The 22,922-nt window shown below is 51.6% G+C and overlaps 7 protein-coding genes across 7 annotated transcripts; 1 reads left to right on the forward strand and 6 right to left on the reverse strand.

Annotated features, from left to right (window-relative positions):
• Positions 1-848: 848 nt before the first annotated feature.
• LOC140117252 (histone H4) lies at positions 849-1,227 on the reverse strand. Its single transcript, XM_072133744.1, has one exon. It carries the CDS (start codon positions 1,212-1,214, stop codon positions 903-905), a length of 312 nt encoding a protein of 103 aa, XP_071989845.1. The 5' UTR covers positions 1,215-1,227; the 3' UTR covers positions 849-902.
• A 524-nt stretch (positions 1,228-1,751) lies between these two features.
• On the reverse strand, positions 1,752-2,563 carry LOC140117249 (histone H3). Its single transcript, XM_072133741.1, has one exon. The coding sequence runs from the start codon at positions 2,537-2,539 to the stop codon at positions 2,129-2,131; it is 411 nt and encodes a 136-aa protein (XP_071989842.1). The 5' UTR covers positions 2,540-2,563; the 3' UTR covers positions 1,752-2,128.
• Positions 2,564-3,181: 618 nt separating this feature from the next.
• LOC140117248 (histone H1A-like) lies at positions 3,182-3,853 on the reverse strand. The gene has a single exon (XM_072133740.1). It carries the CDS (start codon positions 3,851-3,853, stop codon positions 3,182-3,184), a length of 672 nt encoding a protein of 223 aa, XP_071989841.1.
• Positions 3,854-14,386: 10,533 nt separating this feature from the next.
• Positions 14,387-15,682, reverse strand: LOC140117253 (histone H2A type 1-like). The gene has a single exon (XM_072133745.1). The coding sequence runs from the start codon at positions 15,680-15,682 to the stop codon at positions 15,290-15,292; it is 393 nt and encodes a 130-aa protein (XP_071989846.1). The 3' UTR covers positions 14,387-15,289.
• Positions 15,683-15,993: 311 nt separating this feature from the next.
• On the forward strand, positions 15,994-16,374 carry LOC140117254 (histone H2B type 1-O-like). Its single transcript, XM_072133746.1, has one exon. The coding sequence runs from the start codon at positions 15,994-15,996 to the stop codon at positions 16,372-16,374; it is 381 nt and encodes a 126-aa protein (XP_071989847.1).
• A 1,074-nt stretch (positions 16,375-17,448) lies between these two features.
• LOC140117255 (histone H4) lies at positions 17,449-17,825 on the reverse strand. The gene has a single exon (XM_072133748.1). The coding sequence runs from the start codon at positions 17,812-17,814 to the stop codon at positions 17,503-17,505; it is 312 nt and encodes a 103-aa protein (XP_071989849.1). The 5' UTR covers positions 17,815-17,825; the 3' UTR covers positions 17,449-17,502.
• A 741-nt stretch (positions 17,826-18,566) lies between these two features.
• LOC140119756 (histone H3-like) lies at positions 18,567-19,142 on the reverse strand. Its single transcript, XM_072139108.1, has one exon. The coding sequence runs from the start codon at positions 19,140-19,142 to the stop codon at positions 18,732-18,734; it is 411 nt and encodes a 136-aa protein (XP_071995209.1). The 3' UTR covers positions 18,567-18,731.
• Between the last annotated feature and the right edge of the window lie 3,780 nt (positions 19,143-22,922).

Consider the following 22,922-nt stretch of genomic DNA (forward strand, 5'->3'; position numbering starts at 1 on the left):
ACACTCGGGGTGCGTCCTCTGTACAACAGGAAGAGATGGGCGCAGTGGTGACACATGAATCCAAGGGATATTACACGGTTATTGGGACAAACATGTAGGAATGGGGAACTTGCAGCGTCTCCTGGTGTCCAAGCGGATGCTTGGATAAGACACTGGGAGGCGGCCTGGATAAATAGCCGGGGGAGGCGGGTGACACAGACAGGCAGGCAGGCAGGCGCGCGCCCGCTCGTCAGTGTTGTGTCAGACTGACGGCTTTTATTAGAGCAGATGCTGAGCCCCGAGTGATTGTGTGTCAGACGCTTCTTGTGGTGGCCTGCGGATGCCTGGACGCCGTGTCCCGGCAGACGCCCGGGTAGTGTGAGCAGTACACAGGCACTCAGGTGTTGCGGCTGTCGCAGCGTCATCGCGATGCAACGAACAGTCCCGTATGTAGGAGAAGCCATAAAACGGCAGCACTGAGAGATTATGTGCGGAGGAGGGAGGGTAAAATTCAAATCTGGCCCGGGCGCCTAACAGCCATATGCACCCCGTTACACGTGTAGTGCCCGCGGTATCTCCTCCAGCCGCTCCTATAAGCCTCCCCCTCCGTTAGGCAAAAGATGTTGTGCAGCAGCCGCGGGGCTGATTTGACACAGCCCCGGCCCAGCTCTCATTAGCGCCAGAATCCGCACTGCGGCGGCCCCAGCAGCGGGGGCTCGATAATAAGCTACGTTTCTGTAGCGCCATCACATTCCGTAGCGCATTACAAGTCACAGGAAACATCTAGAGGCAAGGGGATGAGTGTTAGACTACAGACAGCGGTATGAAACAAAAGCATCAGAGTGCGAGCTCTTCTCTAGGAGGAGGTGGGTGGCTCTGAAAAGAGCCTTTGGGGGTGAGATGGAGCCGGGTGGGCACGAGTCTTAACCTCCGAAGCCGTAGAGAGTGCGGCCCTGGCGCTTGAGCGCGTACACCACGTCCATGGCGGTGACGGTCTTCCTCTTGGCGTGCTCGGTGTAGGTGACAGCGTCCCGGATGACGTTCTCCAGGAACACCTTGAGGACGCCGCGGGTCTCCTCGTAGATGAGGCCAGAGATACGCTTGACTCCTCCTCTGCGAGCCAGGCGGCGGATGGCGGGCTTGGTGATTCCCTGGATGTTATCACGCAGCACCTTCCTGTGCCTCTTGGCGCCTCCTTTTCCAAGACCCTTTCCTCCTTTGCCGCGTCCAGACATCTTCTCGCTCTCGTGTAAGACAACGAATGTAACTGCGTTGGACGAGGTCTCTTTTATATACACAATGAGAGGACCAGATAGAGAACTACCGGTGGTGACGAAAGGGGCGTGTCCTTGAGCTCTCCTCCCCCTAGCCACCTATTGGCTGAACGCTGAACGTATCATCATTTTGAATCCCCCGCTCTTTCTACAATCCCTGCTACATCGCTGTGTGCGGCCCCCAGCACAAAGACTCCCGCCTCATGAGAGCGGCGGGCAAACTGAGGGAGGGGTTGCACATCTACATGTACATAGAGATGAAATATAGAAAACTGCAGATCTAACTAGGACTAGAGTCACCGAGGAGCGCAGCAGTGGCATGCGACCAAAAAGGTGTGGAGCTCTGGCAGTAACTGGGGGGGTAGAGAACCCAAACGCCTCGCACTGTGACCGTGAGCGCAGCTGCGGGTGTGACCAGAGAGGCAGAACGGGTGTGGTTCGGCAGTGACTAGTCAGGTGTGTGGTTTAGGATTTGTGCTGTGGCAGAACACGCTCTATACCGCCATTACAATTTATTTGTATAGCGCCATCATATTCCGTAGCGCTTTACACATCCTACACAAAATAGACTACTATTTTACATATATATACTTTTTATATATTTGTGTCGCTGGGCAGCGATTCCTGTCCTGGGGAGGAGGGGACATCGCTGACAGCACTAGGAGCCTGGGGAGCAGCGCGGCGTCTCCCTGTAGATAGACAAGAGGCCTGAGAGGTGGCGGCGGCTGTAGAAAAGCGGTCATAGAAGGCAGCGCCCCGGCTGCAGGGTACACGTGGGGTGTGAGGAGGTGGGGGTTATTGAGCTCGTCCTGTGGAGGATGTGGGTGGCTCTGAAAAGAGCCTTTGTGTTTTGTAGGACGGTACCCGGGGAGGACTTAGGCCCTCTCGCCGCGGATCCTGCGGGCCAGCTGGATGTCTTTGGGCATGATGGTGACTCTCTTGGCGTGGATGGCGCACAGGTTGGTGTCCTCGAAGAGGCCGACCAGATAGGCCTCGCTGGCCTCCTGCAGCGCCATGACGGCAGAGCTCTGGAAGCGCAGGTCGGTCTTGAAGTCCTGAGCGATCTCTCTGACCAGGCGCTGGAAGGGCAGCTTCCTGATGAGCAGCTCGGTGGACTTCTGGTAACGGCGGATCTCGCGGAGAGCCACGGTGCCGGGGCGGTAGCGGTGAGGCTTCTTGACTCCGCCGGTGGCGGGCGCGCTTTTCCTGGCTGCCTTGGTAGCCAGCTGCTTGCGGGGCGCTTTGCCTCCGGTGGACTTGCGGGCGGTCTGCTTAGTTCTGGCCATGGTTTTTTTTTCTTTCTCTCACACACAAATAGCGGCGATGTGAGGAAACCGGCACGGAGCGCGATATTTATGCTCCCGCACTCGTCCTCATTGGCTCAAGTATAGCCCGCCCATCGACTTCATTGGCTCATTCGTAAGCCCGCCAAAACAAGAGGAAAAACAGCGAGCAGCCATTGGCTAACAGAGGCGGATAGACGTAACGTCCGGTGATAACCTCCCCTCCCGCGTGGAAGTGTCAACCGCTGCCCCAATCACTGCAGAGCGCTCCCCCCGCACCTGTCACCATCCACACAGGGCACTGCCAGTGCCTCCACCCTCAGCAGCATGCAGGCTGCGCGGGCACATAGACCCCCATCACCTCCCGCTCACTACTCTGCGGCCCCGTCCCACTGTAGACGCTGTAAGCCCTCGCCCCCTCCCGGGATGCTCTGTTCCCCCCATAGTGAGCGGACGACTCATGTGGAAGTCCGGCCACGTCCCCGGGAGTGTGACGCTGGTGGCGGCGGGGGGCTGGAGGGGTATGACCCGGCGGCTTATACTGTGCGGCGGGCTGTGGGTAAGAGCTCTGTCGGGGAGGAGGTGGTGGCTCTGAGAAGAGCCTTTGTGGGGGGTTTATATGGAAGGGCACAGGGCGGCTCCCGCTTACTTCTTGGCCGCGGGCTTCTTGGCTTTAGTAGCGGCCTTCTTCTTAGCCGGGCTCTTGGCGGCAGCAGCTTTGGGCTTGGCCGCCTTCTTAGCCGGGCTCTTGGTGACTTTCTTGGGCTTCGGGGCGGCCTTAGGTTTCTTGGCCGCTTTCTTGGGGCTCTTGGCCGCCGCTGCTGCAGGCTTCTTGGCCTTTTTGGGGCTCTTGGCGGCGCTGGGAGCCTTCTTGGGCTTCTTAGGAGACTTGGGCGCTTTCTTGGCGCTGGCGGCGGCCGGCTTCTTGGGCTTGGCCGCTGCGGGCTTCTTCTTGGCCGCCTTGTCCTTGGTGTCGAGCTGCTTCTTGTTGAGCTTGAAGGAGCCGGAGGCGCCGCTGCCTTTGACCTGGAGCAGGGTGCCCTTGGTGACCTGCGCCTTGATGGCCAGCTTGAGGCGGCTGTTATTCTTGTCGACGTCGTAGCCGCCGGCAGCCAGGGCCTTCTTGAGGGCGGCCAGGGACACCCCGCTGCGCTCCTTGGAGGCGGACACGGCTTTGATGATGAGCTCGGAGACGCTGGGGCCGGAGGGCTTCTTGGCGCTCTTCTTGGCGGCAGCGGCCTTCTTGGGCTGCTTCTTGGCCTTGGCGGCCGGTTCGGCGGCAGGGGGAGCTGCGGCGGCGGGCGCGGTTTCTGCCATCTTCAGATATGAAGGGACTCGCACACAAAACTCTGCTGACAGTTCGTGAATCGCGAGCAGCGCGCTCTCCCGCCTCTTATATCTACAACGGCGGCGCTCTGATTGGCTGCCGAGTGGCATCGTCCTCCGCTCCTATTGGCTGACGCTGAGCGCCGCTGCCGACTGTCAGTGCTTGAGCGAAGCCCCGCTCTGCCCGTGTGCTTCCCTGCCCGGGAGAGCAGCCCCTTAGCGGACACCAGCGGACAGGCCCGCGCGCTCCCCCCCTGACTCCCCACTCCCCGACAACCTCTCTGACCGTGTGCAGCCGTCACTGGCGGAGGCGCTGGGCGGGAGCCGGCAGGGGGGCCCCGGGATCTCCGCCATGGTCCTCCCGATCCGCGCGTCGCCGTGATTGTGCGGAGATCGCACTGGCGCGGGAGCTGCCGGCTTCTCCTCCCCGCACTTGTCACCGTCACTGGGATCTTCCCCACAGGATCTGCCGCGCACAAGTCTGATTGTCCCATCCGGGGAAGAGCTGGGGCTGCCGAGAGCGCGGGAGGGTAACACACAGGCGGCCCCGGCCTCCCCGTCCTGCCCTGTCCATGGATAGGACATCCCGAGGAGCTGTCACCGGCCCCGGCCCCGTCCACAGGGACATCCAAGGAGGCCGCAGCCACAATGTATCATCATCCGGTGCCCCCTGCATCATCCCTATCATCATCCAGAGCCCCCTACGCCAATAATATCATCATCCAGTGCCCCATGCATCATCCCTATCACCATCCAGTGCCCCTTACAACAATACTATCACCATCCAGAGCCCCCTACATCATCACTATCATCATCCAGTGCCCCCTCCATCATCACTATCATCATCCAGTGCCCCCTCCATCATCACTATCATCATCCAGAGCCCCCTGCATCATCCCTATCATCATCCAGTGCCCCCTACACCAATACTATCATCATCCAGAGCCCCCTACACCATCACTATCATCATCCAGTGCCCCTGCATCATCACTATCATCATCCAGAGCCCCCTGCACCAATAATATCATCATCCAGTGCCCCCTACATCATCACCCAGTGCCCCCTGCAATAGCACTATCATCATCCAGAGTCCCCTACACCAATAATATCATCATCCAGTGCCCCCTACATCATCACTATCATCACCCAGTGCCCCTGCATCATCACTATCTCCATCCAGAGCCCCTTACATCAACACTATCATCATCCGTTGCCCCCTGCAATAACACTATCATCATCATCCAGTGCCCCCTACATCAACGCTGTCATCATCCGTTCCCCCCTACATCTACACTGTCATCATCCAGTGCCCCCCTACATCCACACTATCATTATCTATTGCCCTCTACAATAACACTATCATCATCCAGTGCCCCCTGCATCAACTCTATAATCATTTGGTGTTGTCTTGTGGTGTGTGTGAGGGGTATCTATGATATGATCTAAATTTTGCTTACCTGAAAATTTCTTTTCCTCGAAGTCCAAAGGCAGCACTGATGGGTAAGAGTCTGGAGTCCTAATTATGACAGAAGAACACAATAACAATGTTAATTAACAATAAATCAATTAACCGACTGCCCTATAAGTATCCTAGGAGTCAAGGAAGAGGCGTGTTTTATGCAGCAAAAAAAAAAAAAAAAAAAAAAATATTTTATTGGGAGGGAATATAATAGTGCTGCCTTTGGACTTCGAGGAAAAGAAATTTTCAGGTAAGCAAAATTTAGATCTTCCTCTCGTCCTACAGGCAGCACTGATGGGATTTAGGTAGCAAATCAAAGGGGGGGGACAAATTTTCGAAGCCACTGTAGATAGCACCGATACGCCAAAGGCTGAGCCAGCTGAGGAGACATCCAGCCTGTAATGTTTAGCAAAAGTATTAGAAGAAGTCCAAGAAGCTGCTTGACAGATGTGATCTATAGAGAGCATTGCATACTCTGCCCAGGAAGTAGCAGTAGATCTTGTAGAATGAGCCCTAATCTGTAACGGTGAAGGTTGTCCCAAGGCTCTGTAAGCCATAGAAATACTCTGCTTTATCCATCGAGAGAGAGAGGCTGCAGAGGCCTTCATCCCTTTTCTTGGACATTGAAATTGGAGAAACAGAGATTCAGATTTTCTAAAAGATTTTGTCTTCTCTAGATAAGTCAAGACGGATCTTCTAACATCCAGAAGATGCAGAACTTGCTGATGAGCATTAGCAGGAGTTGGACACAAAGCTGGAAGATAATATTCCTGATTTAAATTAGAAACTGAGGCCACTTTAGGAAGAAACGATGGAACGGTTCTTAGTATGATGCAGTCTGGTCTTATCTGTAAGTATGGCTCTTTGCAGGATAAGGCTTGCAGCTCTGAAAAAAAGAAGATCTTCCACGATAAACATTTGAGAGAAGCTTCCTGTATAGGCTCAAAGGGAGGTTCTGTGAGATGATGTAGGACCAAGGAAAGATCCCACTGTGGACATGGTGGCCTAATAGGAGGTTTGATGTTCCTTAAAGCCTTGAAGAATCTCCGTACTAAATGATTAGATGAGAATCTATTGTTATTTAAAGCATTGATTGCAGCAACCTGAAGCTTCAAGGTAGCAGGTTTTAAACCTTTATCAAGGCCATCCTGTAGAAAAGTAAGAATATCTGAGACTGAAGGTTCAGATACAGAATTATCTGAACACCAGGATGTGAAGACTTTCCAAACTCTACCATAGGACTTAATGGTCGCTGGTCTTCTAGCTGACAACAATGTCTTTATAACTCTGGATGAAAGACCTAGACCTATTAGGGTCTTCTTCTCAATCTCCAGGCCGTAAGCTGTAGCTTCTTTGGTGATGGATGGAAAAACCCCATCTGTTCCAAGAGATGTGGAACTGCAGGAAGTTTCCAATATTCGCCCTTGGACAACCTCATTACAAGAGGAAACCATACTCTGCGTGGCCAAAATGGTAGGATCAGAATTGCATTTGGTTTCTCTTCTTTGATTTTGTAAAGTATCCTCTGAATGAGCGGTATCGGAGGAAATATGTAAATGAACAGGTTGGTCCAGGGAAGAGACAGGGTATCCACTGCATAGGGTTGGTCTGACCTGTAAAGAGAGCAAAACATTGGCAACTTCGAGTTCTGTTTGGTCGCCATCATGTCCATTTGTGGACAACCGAACCGACTGACAATCTGTTGGAAGATAACACTGTTCAGGGACCATTCCCCTGGTCTTAGTTGAGAGCGGCTTAAAATGTCTGCCTGAGTGTTCAGAGACCCTCGAATGTGGACTGCTGACAGACTCTGAAGGTTTTCCTCGGCCCAGGAGATAATCTTTTGACACAGTTTGATGAGGGGTGTGCTCCTGGTACCCCCTTGCTTGTTTATGTAATAAACACATGACAGATTGTCGGTCTGTACCTTCACATGCTGTTTTTTCAGCTGGGTCTGAAAGAATTTCAGGGCTAAATAAATGGCTTTCAATTCTCTTTGATTTGAGGACAGAGTCCTGTCTGTGTAATTCCATTTGTCCTGAACCCAGAGATTGCCGAGGTGGGCCCCCCAACCTGAGGATGAGGCATCGGTTGTCAGGATCTGGGGTTGAACAAAACGTAAAGATCTGCCGGACGCCAAATTCTTCCTCAACCACCAACCGAGGCTGACTCTGGTCTGAGGAGTTAGTACAATCGGTTTGTCGAATCCTGCTGGAGATTTGTTCCAAACAGCCAGAATGTTGAGTTGTAGCTGTCTGAAATGTGCCTTTGCCCAAGGAACTGCTTCTATTATTGAAGTCATCAGACCCAGGACCCTCATGGCTGTTCTGACCGTTGTGCATCTTGTCTTGATAAGGTAGTGCACGGACTGCTTGATTTTCAAGATTCTCTCCTGAGGAAGATGAATAGTCATACTGCACGAGTCGAGAATATACCCCAGGAACTGAATTCTGGTTGTTGGAATAAGAAGGGATTTTTCCCAATTGATTAGGAAACCCAGTTGTTGTAGAAGATCGATTGTCATCTGAAGATGAAGTTTCAAGAGAGATTGATTCTCTGCTATGATCAGCCAGTCGTCCAAATAGGGCACGATCTGAATCCCCCGAAGTCTCAGTGCAGCCGCCAGAACTATGGTGGTCTTGGTGAAGACGCGAGGGGCTGATGTAATGCTGAATGGCAGACAGGTGAACTGGTAGTGAAGAGTTCTTGAATTGGTCACAATTGCTATTCTCAGATATTTTCAGTGACCTCTCCTGATGGGAATGTGGAGATAAGCATCGGCCAGGTCTATTTTGGCCATGTAGTTGCTTTGCTGTAGAATGGCGGTGGCTGATTTTATGGAGTCCATCTTGATTGCAATTTTGGTCAAGAATCTGTTTAGATAGCGGAGGTCTATAATTAATCTCCACCTGTTGTTTGGCTTTGGTACAGCAAATATGGCGGAGTACACTCCTTTTCCTCTTTCTGACAAAGGGACTTCATCTAGAGCTCTTTTTTGGATAAATTCGTGCAACAAGGGAAGGATCTGAGATTTCTCGATTTTTGTACTCAAAAATCTTTCTGGCGGAATCTTGTCGAATTCCAAAGCGTATCCGTTTTTTACTGTGGACAGTACCCAAGCATCGGATGTGATGTCTGTCCATAAGTGAGCGAAGTCTGCCACCCTTGCACCTACTGGAGACAGACCTGGCATGGCGTCAGAAGTCAGGCTTCTCGTTTTTTTTACTGTGGAAGACAGTTCTGTCTTTAGACTTCTGAACTCCTCTACGTCGGTTACGAAATGCACGAAAAGGTCTTTCCGGTCTTGCTTTTCTAGGAGGAAAGCTCGGTTTTTTGGAGGTACTGGCTAATTGTGGAAAAGAGTTCCCCTTATCTTCACTAAGATTCTTCAACACCTCCTTCAGGTCTTTCCCAAACAAGGAAGATGGGTGGAAGGGAAGTGAACAGAAGTGATGTTTGGAGGCTACATCCCCTGTCCAGGGCTTTAACCACAGGGCACGACGTGCAGAGTTAGCCGTTGGCATGTTCTTAGATGCAAGTTTTAAAGAGTCAAGAGAAAAATCACACAGAAAATCGCCTGCAAGTTTAACAGAAGACAAATTCTCATAAATTTCTTCTCTAGGGACTCCATCCAAAATGTCCCGACCAATCTGGCTTAGCCATAACCTTAAGGCTTGTGCAACAGGCACAGTAGCAAGAGATGCCTTAGCCATGGCTGCTGAGAGTTGATAGCTTCTGCGGAGCATAGCGCAGCTTTCCTGTCAAGAGGGTCTTTAAGTAAAGAAGATTCATCTGCAGGAAAAATAGATTTTTTAGATAGTTTAGCCACTGGGATATCAATCTTGGGAGGCAATTCCCATTCTTCAGATTCTTTAGGGTCGATTTTGTATACTGCTCGAAAACGAGACCCCAAATCAAATCTTTTTTCAGGCTTAGACCAACCCTGTTCAAAGAGGACTTTAAGATCAGGATGACTAGGCAATACTTTGGCTTTTTTTTTCTGGGAAAATAAAAAGTGCATCTTGGTTAACAGAGTCATTATGAGACTCATCTGTCTCCATTACACTTTTAACCGCCTTGATCAATTTAGAGGTTTTATCTTTGTGAAACAGAAAAAAATCCTCAGATACATCTGGCCCAGAACCTTCCGATTCAGGGCTATCCCCAGAAATTATCTGGGCTTCTGAGCAGCCACTAGAAGGCAAAGATATAGAAGATGATTGCCTATGATGTTTTCTACGTTTATGATGTCTTTTAGACTTCTTTTTCTTTGAACTCATCTCATCAAATACAGCAGACATTTTTTCCTTCATCCACTGAAAAAATACGTCTCCTCCTGAAGTCTGAGCAGGAGCTGCACAAGGGGCACAAACATCATCAGGGCAATCATCCAGTATAGGCTGCTCACAGCTAATACAGTCTCTATGATGAGACTTTCTCTTCCTTTTACCAAGGCTGGACATCTGTAACACAAACAACAAGTGTTAGGACATGCCAAATGAAGGAACAAGGGCACTCATGAAAGGAACAAACCTTAAGCTCAGACTGACTCTGCTGCCTGGCAGGTGCAGAGAGCATACCTGAACAGTACAGCCTTAAAACATTCCCATCAGGAAATGCAATGCACCTGGTCAGAGGCGACACCCGGGCTAACAACCAAATCCTTCTAACATAAGAAAAGGATGCAGGGGACGCGCTGAGCCCTAAGGTTAGCAAGAGCTTTGTTCACAACAATATAGAAACCACCTTACGGTACATTGTAGATGGTGGCTTCAGGAAGGGGGAGATGCGGCAAAACAGCAGCTATACCCCAAAGTATTGAGTGCAACACAAATCTGACCTCCACTTCTCTGCTTATTCAAAAGCCGTACCTGAGAATACAGCGGTTCCCGCTTCCAATGGGAGACGCAGTAGGAGGGGAGTTTATCCAGAAACTCCGAAAATACTGGACTTCCGCCACCACGGGGGGAAGGACAGCCTCAGAATGTAGTTTCACCAAGATTGCCACTGGTAAGACATTTGCTTCTACCCTGCTGGACGTGCACCACAGCCCAGGCCTCAGGGGAGCAAGAGGATACTGGCAGTAAACCTAATTAGGACAGAAGAAAAAAACACGCCTCTTCCTTGACTCCTAGGATACTTATAGGGCAGTCGGTTAATTGATTTATTGTTAATTAACATTGTTATTGTGTTCTTCTGTCATAATTAGGACTCCAGACTCTTACCCATCAGTGCTGCCTGTAGGACGAGAGGAAATAAAGGTTAAGCAGCCCGGTCAGCTGTGGAGTGAGAGGTAAGGCTTTGATTGGCTCACAGGTGGACTGCAGACATCCTGACATCACCGCTATGGCTGAAGGCCTTTCTCCCACTGCCATAAATAGCTAAATATTTCCAATATGTGGCAGCACAATACATTCTGTTATCCAGGTGGAATTGTAATGAAAGTGACTGTGTTGTTCTTAGGGGTGCAGTGTGGAGATTTCACTTTGGCTCCTCATAGAACGTTTAATTGTGCAGCAATAAGTCATGGCAGGGAAAGTTCGCCATGTAGTTCCAAACCCAGAGGAGAAGACATGTCACCTATGAAGTTCAAAATTCTACTTCTACTTGGGACAAATCAGTACTGTAGTCGCAGACTAGCCGCCTAGATTGTGGGACAACTCTCTGTAAATAACACTACATACGCAGAGTGTCAGTGAGCCAAGTCTATGGTGGCAGCCTAGTGTGGAAACCCCATGGTGGGTTTGACAAGTTGTCATAGAAAGTCAAGTTCAAGATGGAGATCACTGTGAGGAAGATGTTGTGCTCCCCGGGGCTGCTCCCAGCAGGTGAGCAGCATTTTCAAGTTGGACTTTTAATATTTAATACCCCCTTCTGCAAACGTCGTCGTCGTCGACGGCGGCGGCAAAGGTGATGGGAAAGTGGACTGGTCCATTGCATCCCTTGTGAAGGGGAGAATCAGTCAGCCTCAGAAGAGGTAAGGGTGATGGTACAGTCCATAAGTTCTCCTATGAAGGAGGTTGGTGTAGCCCATTTCTTCTTTCTCTCAGAGGAGGAAGTGAAGGTGGTGGGCGCTCCCGATCTGCGCACGGCAGTGAATGTGCGACTACTCGGGGAGCTGCCAGCTTCTCCTGTCGGCTGCCGCACCTGGAGGCAATCTTTCAAGTTGTTGGTGCGGGGCTATATTTTACCTGTGACTCTGCCGTAGTGTAAGGCGTAGAAGCCCGCTGCTCTGCCTTGTCAGTCGCTGCCTTTGACTTGTGGTGCGCGTGACCCTGCGCAGGTCGCCGCATCGTGGAAGTGTCTGTGAGCGTGACTGTTCTGTTGCTTGTGGCGTCCAATCAGAGCTCGGCTTTCCTCGTCCCGTAGCAGCAGCTTATGAAATGGAAGCTGAGCCCGACTGGTGGACTAATCCTAACGATCCAGCGGTCTCATGGTGCGCAATTCCTTTTTTCTTTTTTACTTGTTGCAGCTACTGTGGCTTTTTGGCAGTTGTGGGGGCTCTTTGGTGACTTTCTTAGGCTTCGGGGTGGCCTTGGCCGGGCTACTGTGTGGGGTCCTTAGATTATTGTGGGGGCGCTGTGCTTAATTTGGGTGACGTGGTGCAGGCATTTGGCTATTTTTGGCTAATGTGGTATTGTTACCAATTTGGCTCCAGTTGGGTCACTGCGACTACAGTGGCTGCTGTGAGGGCACTTTGACAATATTGGCTTCTTCTGGGGTCACTGTGACTATTTTGGCTACGGTAGGATCTGGCAGTGTAACCATATCGGCCAATCGGCTCTCCCAGAAGAAGCCATATCGTGGCGAAACACGTGTCGGGGTTTATTCGGTCTTGCAAAGAAAATGTTAGGGATCACGAAGGCGCACGCTATGGGTATGATTGGAACCGTTGCCGTCGCTGGTATCAGTTGTCATGTTTTGGTGGAACACTAACCTGTAGCACCCCCTCTAGCGGGTTTCCGCGGGTCCAGCAAAATGAATCCAACAGTGTGATTTCTTTGGTCCAGGTTCACACTATAGTCCCCGTTGTAGTCCAAGCAATAGCTGAGCAATAGCGAAGCCCCGGCCGGTAGCTTCGCTAAGTCAGACTAGTAAAAACAGATGTACCGGTGACGTCACCCACAAGGTACGGATGGTCCAGAAGGACAAACAGGAATATCCACCGACATGTTGTCCAAAGCAATGGCTTTCTTCCTCCAGGAATGCGTCGGTGGATATTCCTGGATATACCACAATTATAATCCTTCCGATTACACCTATAACTAAACGACACTAGGTGGCAGTAGAGTATTAAAAGTTATCTTTTATTTAGAATTCAACTTTAAAAGATACAAAACATGGGTTCTTTCACTTAGTTTAACCCCTTAACGCTCTGCGCCGTAGCTCTACGGCGCAGAGGTATAAGGGATGTATGAAGAGGGCTCACGGGCTGAGTCCTCTTCATACAAAGGTGGGGGTTTTTGCAAAATGCATAAAACCCCCACTGCTAATAACCGCGGTCGGTGCTAGCACCGATCGCGGCTATTAACCCCCCCGTTGCCGCCGGCAAAGTCGCCGGCGGCACTTAAAAGACGGCGGCGCGCGGGCGCCGCCATCTTTTTTTCGATCGCCACGCCCCCGAACGTCATCGGGGGGCGGCGATCGGTTGCCATGGTAGCCTCGTGTCTTCTTTTGACACGAGGCTATCTGGCAGCTGCAGATTCGTTACAATGAGCCAGTGGCTCATTGTAATGAATGTGCTGCAAAAATGCCATATATTGCAATACAGAAGTATTGCAGTATATGGTAGGAGCGATCTGACCATCTAGGGTTAATGTACCCTAGATGGTCTAAAAGATAGTGAAAAAAAAAAGAAAAAAAAAAGTTTAAAAAATAAAAAAAATTAATAAAATATTAAAAGTTCAAATCACCCCCCTTTCCCTAGAACGGATATAAAACATAATAAACAGTAAAAATCACAAACATATTAGGTATCGCCGCGTCCCAAAATGCCCTATCTATCAAAATATAAAAACGGTTACGGACGGCGGTGACCTCCGAGGCGGGAAATGACGCCCAAATGTCCGAAATGCGACTTTTACACCTTTTTACATAACATAAAAAATGAAATAAAAAATGATCAAAATATCGCACAGACCTCAAAACGGTAGCAATGAAAACGTCGCCTCATTTGGCAAAAAATGACACCTCACACATCTCCGTGCGCCAAAGTATGAAAAAGTTATTAGCGTCAGAAGATGGCGAAATTTTTTTTTTCTTTTTTGTACACATTCGTTTAATTTTTGAAAATGTATTAAAACTAAATCTAAATCTAAATTTGGTATCACCGCGATCGCACCGAACCAAAGAATAAAGTAGGCATGTTATTTGGAGCGAAGAGTGAAAGTCGTAAAAACTGAGCCCACAAGAACGTGACGCACGTGACGTTTTTTTTCAATTTTTCCACATTTGGAATTTTTTTTCAGCTACGCAGTACACGGCATGTTAAAATAAATAACATCACGGGAAAGTAAAATTTGTTACGCACAAAATAAGCCCTCACACAGGTCTGTACACGTAAAAATGAAAAAGTTATGGATTTTTGAAGTTGGAGAGCGAGAAATCGGCCGAAAAACCCTGCGTCCTTAAGGGGTTAAGCAATGCCATGGGATTATCTGGAAAAAAAGTCTCAGGGGGGACAGCAAAAACATTTGTTTTAAAAACATAGAAAAAGTAGAAAAGTGTAGAAAGATTAAAAACTTAATGCACTAAACGGGAGAGACCTTAGCTGGTGAATATAAAATACTTATTGCATCCTTACTTGCCCGGCCAAACAAAGGTTAGACTGCACCTAAATCTTACTGTTTTCCTTATCGCTGTGCAATCACTATCTAAGAAACATATGTGGTTTTTTTTACCTTTCTTTTGGTGCAGAGTTAGATGGTGTGTGCCGGTCACCAGTATCAAGGTCTCAACCCGGTGATTGCCTCGACGCGCGTTTCGCCAAACGGCTTCGTCAGGAGGAATGGTCCGTGGTTGCTATGCACTTTAATCCTGTTCCCCTGCAGGCTTTGGATGCAGGAATTTCTTTATTTTTGGGCATATGTGCGAATTATTCATTACCCTTTTCTGTTTCATGCCTTGGTCAGAGTCTGATTAGTTTTGAGACCGTTTTCGGCACTACTTACTTAGTACACTGCAAAAAGTGCAGGGAACACCATTGATTGCTTCTGTTGTGTACACTCGGGCCCTTGTGTAATAGTTTGTTTCTGTATGTTGTTCCTCCATTTGTGTGTCAATTTTAACTTGTTCAGCATTGGTATTTGAATGTAATAAAATTTACATTTTACTAGCTACTTTATTATTTATTTTTTTAATTCTTTCATATGTTTAGGGGTAATAATATTGCCCAATCGGGTAGCATTGTGAATCTTTTGACGCCACTGGGACTATATTGGCTACTGTTGGGGGCAATGTGACCATTTCCCAAAAAGCGCCACCTGGTGGACAATCCTGCAGATCTAGTGTAGAACCATTTAGTTCTCAGTCGGAAAGTTGTTGGGGGGGGGTTTGAATCTCCCGCTCGTTCGCTCGCTCTGTGTGACGTCAACAGCCGCAGCTCCGTCCCTGCGTGGAGGGCGAGCGCCATCCTCCTCGGCTCCCGGAGATGCCGTGCCCGGCCGGGAGGGTGCAGCGCCCCCCAGTGACGGAGAGTCGGGGCGCAGCCTGCGGGGCGGGCGGTCACATCCATCCCCTTTGTGTAGCCGCTAGCAACTAGTGACACCGGCAGGAGAGCGATAGAGGCGGGGGAGCGCAGACACGAGCAGTATAATGTGTGGTGTACACGTAGTATTGTATAGAGAGAGTGTGTGATGTACCGGGGAGACACCCGGGGCTGCAGCTCTGTCAGGAGGAGGTGGGTGGCTCTTAGAAGAGCCTTTGTGTGTAGTGGGGATCGGGTGCTGGAGCAGCAGCGGCGGCGGCGCTCACTTGCTCTTGGCGGGCTTGCTGCTCTCGGTCTTCTTGGGCAGCAGCACGGCCTGGATGTTGGGCAGGACGCCTCCCTGGGCGATGGTGACTCCTCCCAGCAGCTTGTTGAGCTCCTCGTCGTTGCGCACGGCCAGCTGCAGGTGGCGGGGGATGATGCGGGTCTTCTTGTTGTCCCGGGCGGCGTTGCCGGCCAGCTCGAGGATCTCAGCGGTGAGGTACTCGAGCACGGCGGCCAGGTAGACGGGAGCGCCGGCCCCGACTCTCTCGGCGTAGTTGCCCTTGCGGAGGAGCCTGTGCACACGACCGACGGGGAACTGCAGGCCGGCCCGGGATGAGCGGGTCTTGGCCTTAGCGCGGACCTTTCCTCCTTGTTTGCCACGTCCAGACATGATGCTAGAGATTCAGTACGACTGATGCCGCTCAGCCGCCTCCTGCCGCCTCTTATACCTTCCCGCCCGCTCCTCACTCTCTGTCATTGGCCGGATTGAAATCCTACCAATAGAGGCGCGGCTCTTAGACTCACCAACCAGCATGAGGAGGCGTGGTTCAGCAGTGAACACGGAGATGACACGACTCGCTCCTCCAATAGCAGGGCGAGCAGCCGGCGTCGCTCATTTGCATAGCCCGGCTATAAATACCGCGGCGCGGGGAGGTGCGGGACATTGTTCTCCGTGTCTCGGATAATAGTAACCGCTGCATCATGCCTGATCCCGCCAAGTCCGCCCCAGCGCCCAAGAAGGGCTCCAAGAAAGCCGTCACTAAGGCCCAGAAGAAGGACGGCAAGAAGCGTAGGAAGACCAGGAAGGAGAGTTACGCCATCTACGTCTACAAGGTGCTCAAGCAGGTGCACCCCGACACCGGCATCTCCTCCAAGGCCATGGGCATCATGAACTCCTTCGTCAACGACATCTTCGAGCGCATCGCAGGGGAAGCCTCCCGCCTGGCTCACTACAACAAGCGCTCCACCATCACCTCCCGGGAGATCCAGACCGCCGTCCGCCTGCTGCTGCCCGGAGAGCTGGCCAAGCACGCCGTGTCCGAGGGCACCAAGGCCGTCACCAAGTACACCAGCGCCAAGTAAGCGGCCTCCCGCCTGCCTACCCGGCACCTCAAACACCCCAAAGGCTCTTCTAAGAGCCACCCACCCTCTCCACAACAGAGCTCACCCTTCTCTCACTCATCCCGATCCCGAGTCAAGTACAACGGTACCCCCGTGTGTAAATCTCTTATCAGCCGTTTCTACTGTTAGGTGAGGCGTGACAGTCGCTGGTGCTCATCCCGGGGGCCACTGATACATGCGGGCATAGGGCGGAATGTTGTAACAACACTCGGGGTGCGTCCTCTGTACAACAGGAAGAGATGGGCGCAGTGGTGACACATGAATCCAAGGGATATTACACGGTTATTGGGACAAACATGTAGGAATGGGGAACTTGCAGCGTCTCCTGGTGTCCAAGCGGATGCTTGGATAAGACACTGGGAGGCGGCCTGGATAAATAGCCGGGGGAGGCGGGTGACACAGACAGGCAGGCAGGCAGGCGCGCGCCCGCTCGTCAGTGTTGTGTCAGACTGACGGCTTTTATTAGAGCAGATGCTGAGCCCCGAGTGATTGTGTGTCAGACGCTTCTTGTGGTGGCCTGCGGATGCCTGGACGCCGTGTCCCGGCAGACGCCCGGGTAGTGTGAGCAGTACACAGGCACTCAGGTGTTGCGGCTGTCGCAGCGTCATCGCGATGCAACGAACAGTCCCGTATGTAGGAGAAGCCATAAAACGGCAGCACTGAGAGATTATGTGCGGAGGAGGGAGGGTAAAATTCAAATCTGGCCCGGGCGCCTAACAGCCATATGCACCCCGTTACACGTGTAGTGCCCGCGGTATCTCCTCCAGCCGCTCCTATAAGCCTCCCCCTCCGTTAGGCAAAAGATGTTGTGCAGCAGCCGCGGGGCTGATTTGACACAGCCCCGGACCAGCTCTCATTAGCGCCAGAATCCGCACTGCGGCGGCCCCAGCAGCGGGGGCTCGATAATAAGCTACGTTTCTGTAGCGCCATCACATTACGTAGCGCATTACAAGTCACAGGAGACATCTAGAGTTAGACTACAGACGGCGGTATGAAACAAGCATCAGAGTGCGAGCTCTTCTCTAGGAGGAGGTGGGTGGCTCTGAAAAGAGCCTTTGGGGGTGAGATGGAGCCGGGTGGGTACGAGTCTTAACCTCCGAAGCCGTAGAGAGTGCGGCCCTGGCGCTTGAGCGCGTACACCACGTCCATGGCGGTGACGGTCTTCCTCTTGGCGTGCTCGGTGTAGGTGACGGCGTCACGGATGACGTTCTCCAGGAACACCTTGAGGACGCCGCGGGTCTCCTCGTAGATGAGGCCGGAGATACGCTTGACTCCTCCTCTGCGAGCCAGGCGGCGGATGGCGGGCTTGGTGATTCCTTGGATGTTATCACGCAGCACCTTCCTGTGCCTCTTGGCGCCTCCTTTTCCAAGACCCTTTCCTCCTTTGCCGCGTCCAGACATCTTCTCGCTCTCGTGTAAGACAACGAATGTAGCTGCGTTGGACGAGGTCTCTTTTATATACTCAGTGAGAGGACCAGATAGAGAACTACCGGTGGTGACGAAAGGGGCGTGTCCTTGAGCTCTCCTCCCCCTAGCCACCTATTGGCTGAACGCTGAACGTATCATCATTTTGAATCCCCCGCTCTTTCTACAATCCCTGCTACATCGCTGTGTGCGGCCCCCATCACAAAGACTCCCGCCTCATGAGAGCGGCGGGCAAACTGAGGGAGGGGTGCACATCTACATGTACATAGAGATGAAATATAGAAAACTGCAGATCTAACTAGGACTAGAGTCACCGAGGAGCGCAGCAGTGGCTTGCGACCAAAAAGGTGTGGAGCTCAGGCGGTAACTGGGGGGGTAGAGAACCCAAACGCCTCGCACTGTGACCGTGAGCGCAGCTGCGGGTGTGACCAGAGAGGCAGAACGGGTGTGGTTCGGCAGTGACTAGTCAGGTGTGTGGTTTAGGATTTGTGCTGTGGCAGAACACGCTCTATACCGCCATTACGATTTATTTGTATAGCGCCATCATATTCCGTAGCGCTTTACACATCCTACACAAAATAGACTACTATTTTACATATATATACTTTTTATATATTTGTGTCGCTGGGCAGCGATTCCTGTCCTGGGGAGGAGGGGACATCGCTGACAGCACTAGGAGCCTGGGGAGCAGCGCGGCGTCTCCCTGTAGATAGATAAGAGGCCTGAGAGGTGGCGGCGGCTGTAGAAAAGCGGTCATAGAAGGCAGCGCCCCGGCTGCAGGGTACACGTGGGGTGTGAGGAGGTGGGGGTTATTGAGCTCGTCCTGTGGAGGATGTGGGTGGCTCTGAAAAGAGCCTTTGTGTTGTGTGGGACGGTACCCGCCCGGGGAGGACTTAGGCCCTCTCGCCGCGGATCCTGCGGGCCAGCTGGATGTCTTTGGGCATGATGGTGACTCTCTTGGCGTGGATGGCGCACAAGTTGGTGTCCTCGAAGAGGCCGACCAGATAGGCCTCGCTGGCCTCCTGCAGCGCCATGACGGCAGAGCTCTGGAAGCGCAGGTCGGTCTTGAAGTCCTGAGCGATCTCTCTGACCAGGCGCTGGAAGGGCAGCTTCCTGATGAGCAGCTCGGTGGACTTCTGGTAACGGCGGATCTCGCGGAGAGCCACGGTACCGGGGCGGTAGCGGTGAGGCTTCTTGACTCCGCCGGTGGCAGGCGCGCTCTTCCTGGCGGCCTTGGTAGCCAGCTGCTTGCGGGGCGCTTTGCCTCCGGTGGACTTGCGGGTGGTCTGCTTGGTTCTGGCCATGGTTGGTTCTAGCGCCGCTGCCGACTCGGGCCTGAGGGATGCTCCGCTCTGCCCGTGTGCTTCCCTGCCCGGGAGAGCAGCCCCTTAGCGGACACCAGCGGACAGGCCCGCGCGTTCCCCCCCTGACTCCACACTCCCCGACAACCTCTGTGACCGTGTGCAGCCGTCACTGGGATCTTCCCCACAGGATCTGCCCATCCGGGGAAGAGCTGGGGCTGCCGAGAGCGCGGGAGGGTAACACACAGGCGGCCCCGGCCTCCCCGTCCTGCCCTGTCCATGGATAGGACATCCCGAGGAGCTGTCACCGGCCCCGTCCACCATCCAGAGCCCCTGCATCATCACTATCATCATCCAGTGCCCCCTGCATCATCCCTATCATCATCCAGTGCCCCCTACATCTACACTATCATCATCCAGAGCCCCATGCATCATCACTATCATCATCCAGTGCCCCTTGCATCAACACTATCAATATCCAGTGCCCACTACATCTACACTATCATCATCCAGAGCCCCATGCATCATCACTATCATCATCCAGTGCCCCCTACATCATCAATATCATCATCCAGTGCCCCCTACATCATCACTATCATCATCCAGTGCCCCCTACCTCATCACTATCATCATCCAGTGCCCCCTGCATCATCACTATCATCATCCAGTGCCCCCTACATCATCACTATCATCATCCAGTGCCCCCTACATCATCACTATCATCATCCAGTGCCCCCTGCATCATCCCTATCATCATCCAGTGCCCCCTGCATCATCACTATCATCATCCAGTGCCCCCTGCATCATCACTATCATCATCCAGTTCCCCTGCATCATCACTATCATCATCCAGAGCCCCATGCATCATCCCTATCATCATCCAGTGCCCCCTGCATCATCCCTATCATCATCCAGTGCCCCCTGCATCATCACTATCATCATCCAGTGCCCCCTGCATCATCACTATCATCATCCAGTGCCCCCTGCATCATCACTATCATCATCCAGTGCCCCCTGCATCATCACTATCATCATCCAGTGCCCCCTACCTCATCACTATCATCATCCAGTGCCCCATGCAAAAGCACTACAATCATTTTGTTTTGTCGTATTGGTATATTTATGTGTGTGTGTATATGTGTGGTTGGGGGGTAGGTATGTATGATATGTGTAGGTAAAACAGCCCGGTCAGCTGTGGTGTGAGGGGTACGGCCATGGATTGGCTCACAGGCGGAGCGTTGAATCTCAATATGTGGCAGCAAAATTCATTATAATTCCACCTGGATAACAGAATGTAAGTGACTTTGTATTTCTTAGGGGCGCAGTGGGGAGATGTCACTTTGGCTCCTCGAAGAACGTCTGGTGAAAAATTATGGAACAATAAGTCATGGCAGGGAAAGTTCACCATGAAGTTCTGAAACCAGTGGAGAAGACATGTCACCTATGAAGTCCAAAATTCTACTCCTACCTGTGACAAATCAGTACTGTAGTCACAGACTAGCCACTTAGATTGTGGAGCAACTCTCGGCTCACTGACTCTACACTAAATCACACTATGTAAGCAAAGTCCACGGTCCCAACTGAGTATGGAAACCCTGAGGTGGGGTTGGCCTAGAAAGAAAAGTTCAAGATGGAGTTCACTGTGAGGAAGACGAAAATGCCTTCTGCCTGCTGGAAGCAGCCCCCAGGAGCACAGCAAGTTGGACTAGCGTCTGACCAGTAGCAATGTTAAAACTTTTAAACATGAATACCCCCTTCTGCAAACGTCGTCGTCGACGGCAGCGGCTGAAAAATAACTGACTCGTTCTCCCCTTCACAGGGGATGCAACGGACCAGTCCACTTTCCAATTTTTTTCTTTTTTTTGGTCTCAGAAGAGGTAAGGGTGATGGTAGAGTCCATAAGTTCTCCTATGAAGGAGGTTGGTGTAGCCCATTTCTTCTTTCTCTCAGAGGAGGAAGTGTGAAGGTGGTGGGCGCTCCCGATCTGCGCCTGGCAGTGAATGTGCTTCTCCTCCTCCTCCCCGCCGCCGCCGCCGCGCTTGTAGGCGATATTTCAAGTTGTGGTGCGGGGCTGCATTTTACCTGTGACCCTGCCGTCTCCATCATCTCTCGCAGGCCGGTCAGATGAAGGCTCTTTGCAGGCAGCACGATCATAGTAAAGCACCTGCCTGGCACGATCACTGCCTTCAGCGTCCGTAGGCCGGGAAAGGCCTTTGTGAGCGGGACTCTTCACCAAAAGTCAATCAGCGCTCAGCTTTCATTTTCTCACAGCAGTTTATAAAATAGGAGCAGGACCAGGAGTCTGACGACGAGTTCTTCCTTTACTTTTGTTGCAGCTGCTGTGGGAAACTGCACTAAATTAGCCAATAGTCACAGTACATTGGCCCACAACAGAGTGACTACTGGCTACTGTGGCGTTGTGGGGGACACTGATTATTATGGCTACTGTGTGGCTCTGGTTATTGTGGGGGCGCTGTGCTTAATTTGGGTGATGCGTGGGACACCAGGACTGTATTGGCTATTGTGGGGCCGGCTTATGGCTAATGTGGTAAAACCACAATTTGGCTACAGTTGGGTCACTGCGACGACAGTGGCTGCTCTGAGGGCACTCTGACAATATTCTCTACGCTGGGGTCACTGTGAACATAGTCTACTTGGGGGCAACATGGTTATATTGGCTACCCTGAGGTTAGGTGCTGTGACTTTTTTGGCTATGGTAAGATCTGGCACTGTCACAATGCTTTCACATTGGCCAGTATTGTTAATGTTTTGAGTCCCTTGGCGGCGCTGGGACTATGTTGGCTACCGTGGGGCATTCCCTGTAAGTATATTGTCCAATGCGGCAGAACATTGCGTGTTTGGCTATTGTTGGGAAACTAAGGCTTTTTTTGAAAAGCAGTAGGACGGCACTCGCCAAAACTTCTCCTTCTTGGTCCGATGTATTAGTACATACTAATACGGGTGGATGGGCTTCGGCCATCTGGGGGTGTGGCGCACATCCAGAACCGCCCCCGAACGGCATCAGCTGGGGGGGGGGGCACTGGTATCGCGTCCATTGTAATGCGGTTCCCTTGGGATTCACTGGTGATCTCAAAGGTATATGGCGATTTCTACAGAGAGCGCTGGAGTGATATGTGCGTATGATAACACGAGTGGGGCTTAGAATAGAGCGCGATGGGGGGAATATTCTTGGCGATCTTATACGGGGTACCTTTTTTCCGGTCGATTAGCCACTCGCATATATACTGTTAAAATATTGTGTACCAATGGGTACGACATAGGGGCCCCTGGATAGAGACAAGGTTCCTTTCCCTACAGGAGGGCCCTCTGCTCCAATGCTATCAATGTCCAGTGCCACTTTTACATTCTTTTTCTGACATCACTATTCACATCCGTTATTTGCATCAATTATTAAGCATTTCATGTTGTAGTATTGTTGAATTTGCGTATCGGGAAGATGCATTACTTGCAAGGACATGTGTTTTTTTTTTTTAAGTCATATGTCCAGTCTGTCGTTGAGACCAATTGGTCCTAGAGCCCCTGTGTGCAGTATCCATCTGCCTTCTTTTTGTAATAGGAGGCGCTGTCTGTCGCCTGAATCGCCTAATTTGGGTTATATAGCCCCAATGTTTCATGTGTTTGAACAAGCAAGTCAGAGCGCGAAACAGCTGCCGTGTACTTTGCGTCTACATGAGTCCCTGCGTCTCTGCCTCCCCATACGGATCTGTGTGTAAGTATGTACTAATACATCGGATCAAGAAGGAGAAGTTTTGGTGAGTGCTG

Source organism: Engystomops pustulosus, chromosome 2 (genome assembly GCF_040894005.1).
Source record: "Engystomops pustulosus chromosome 2, aEngPut4.maternal, whole genome shotgun sequence".
Taxonomy (NCBI): domain Eukaryota; kingdom Metazoa; phylum Chordata; class Amphibia; order Anura; family Leptodactylidae; genus Engystomops; species Engystomops pustulosus.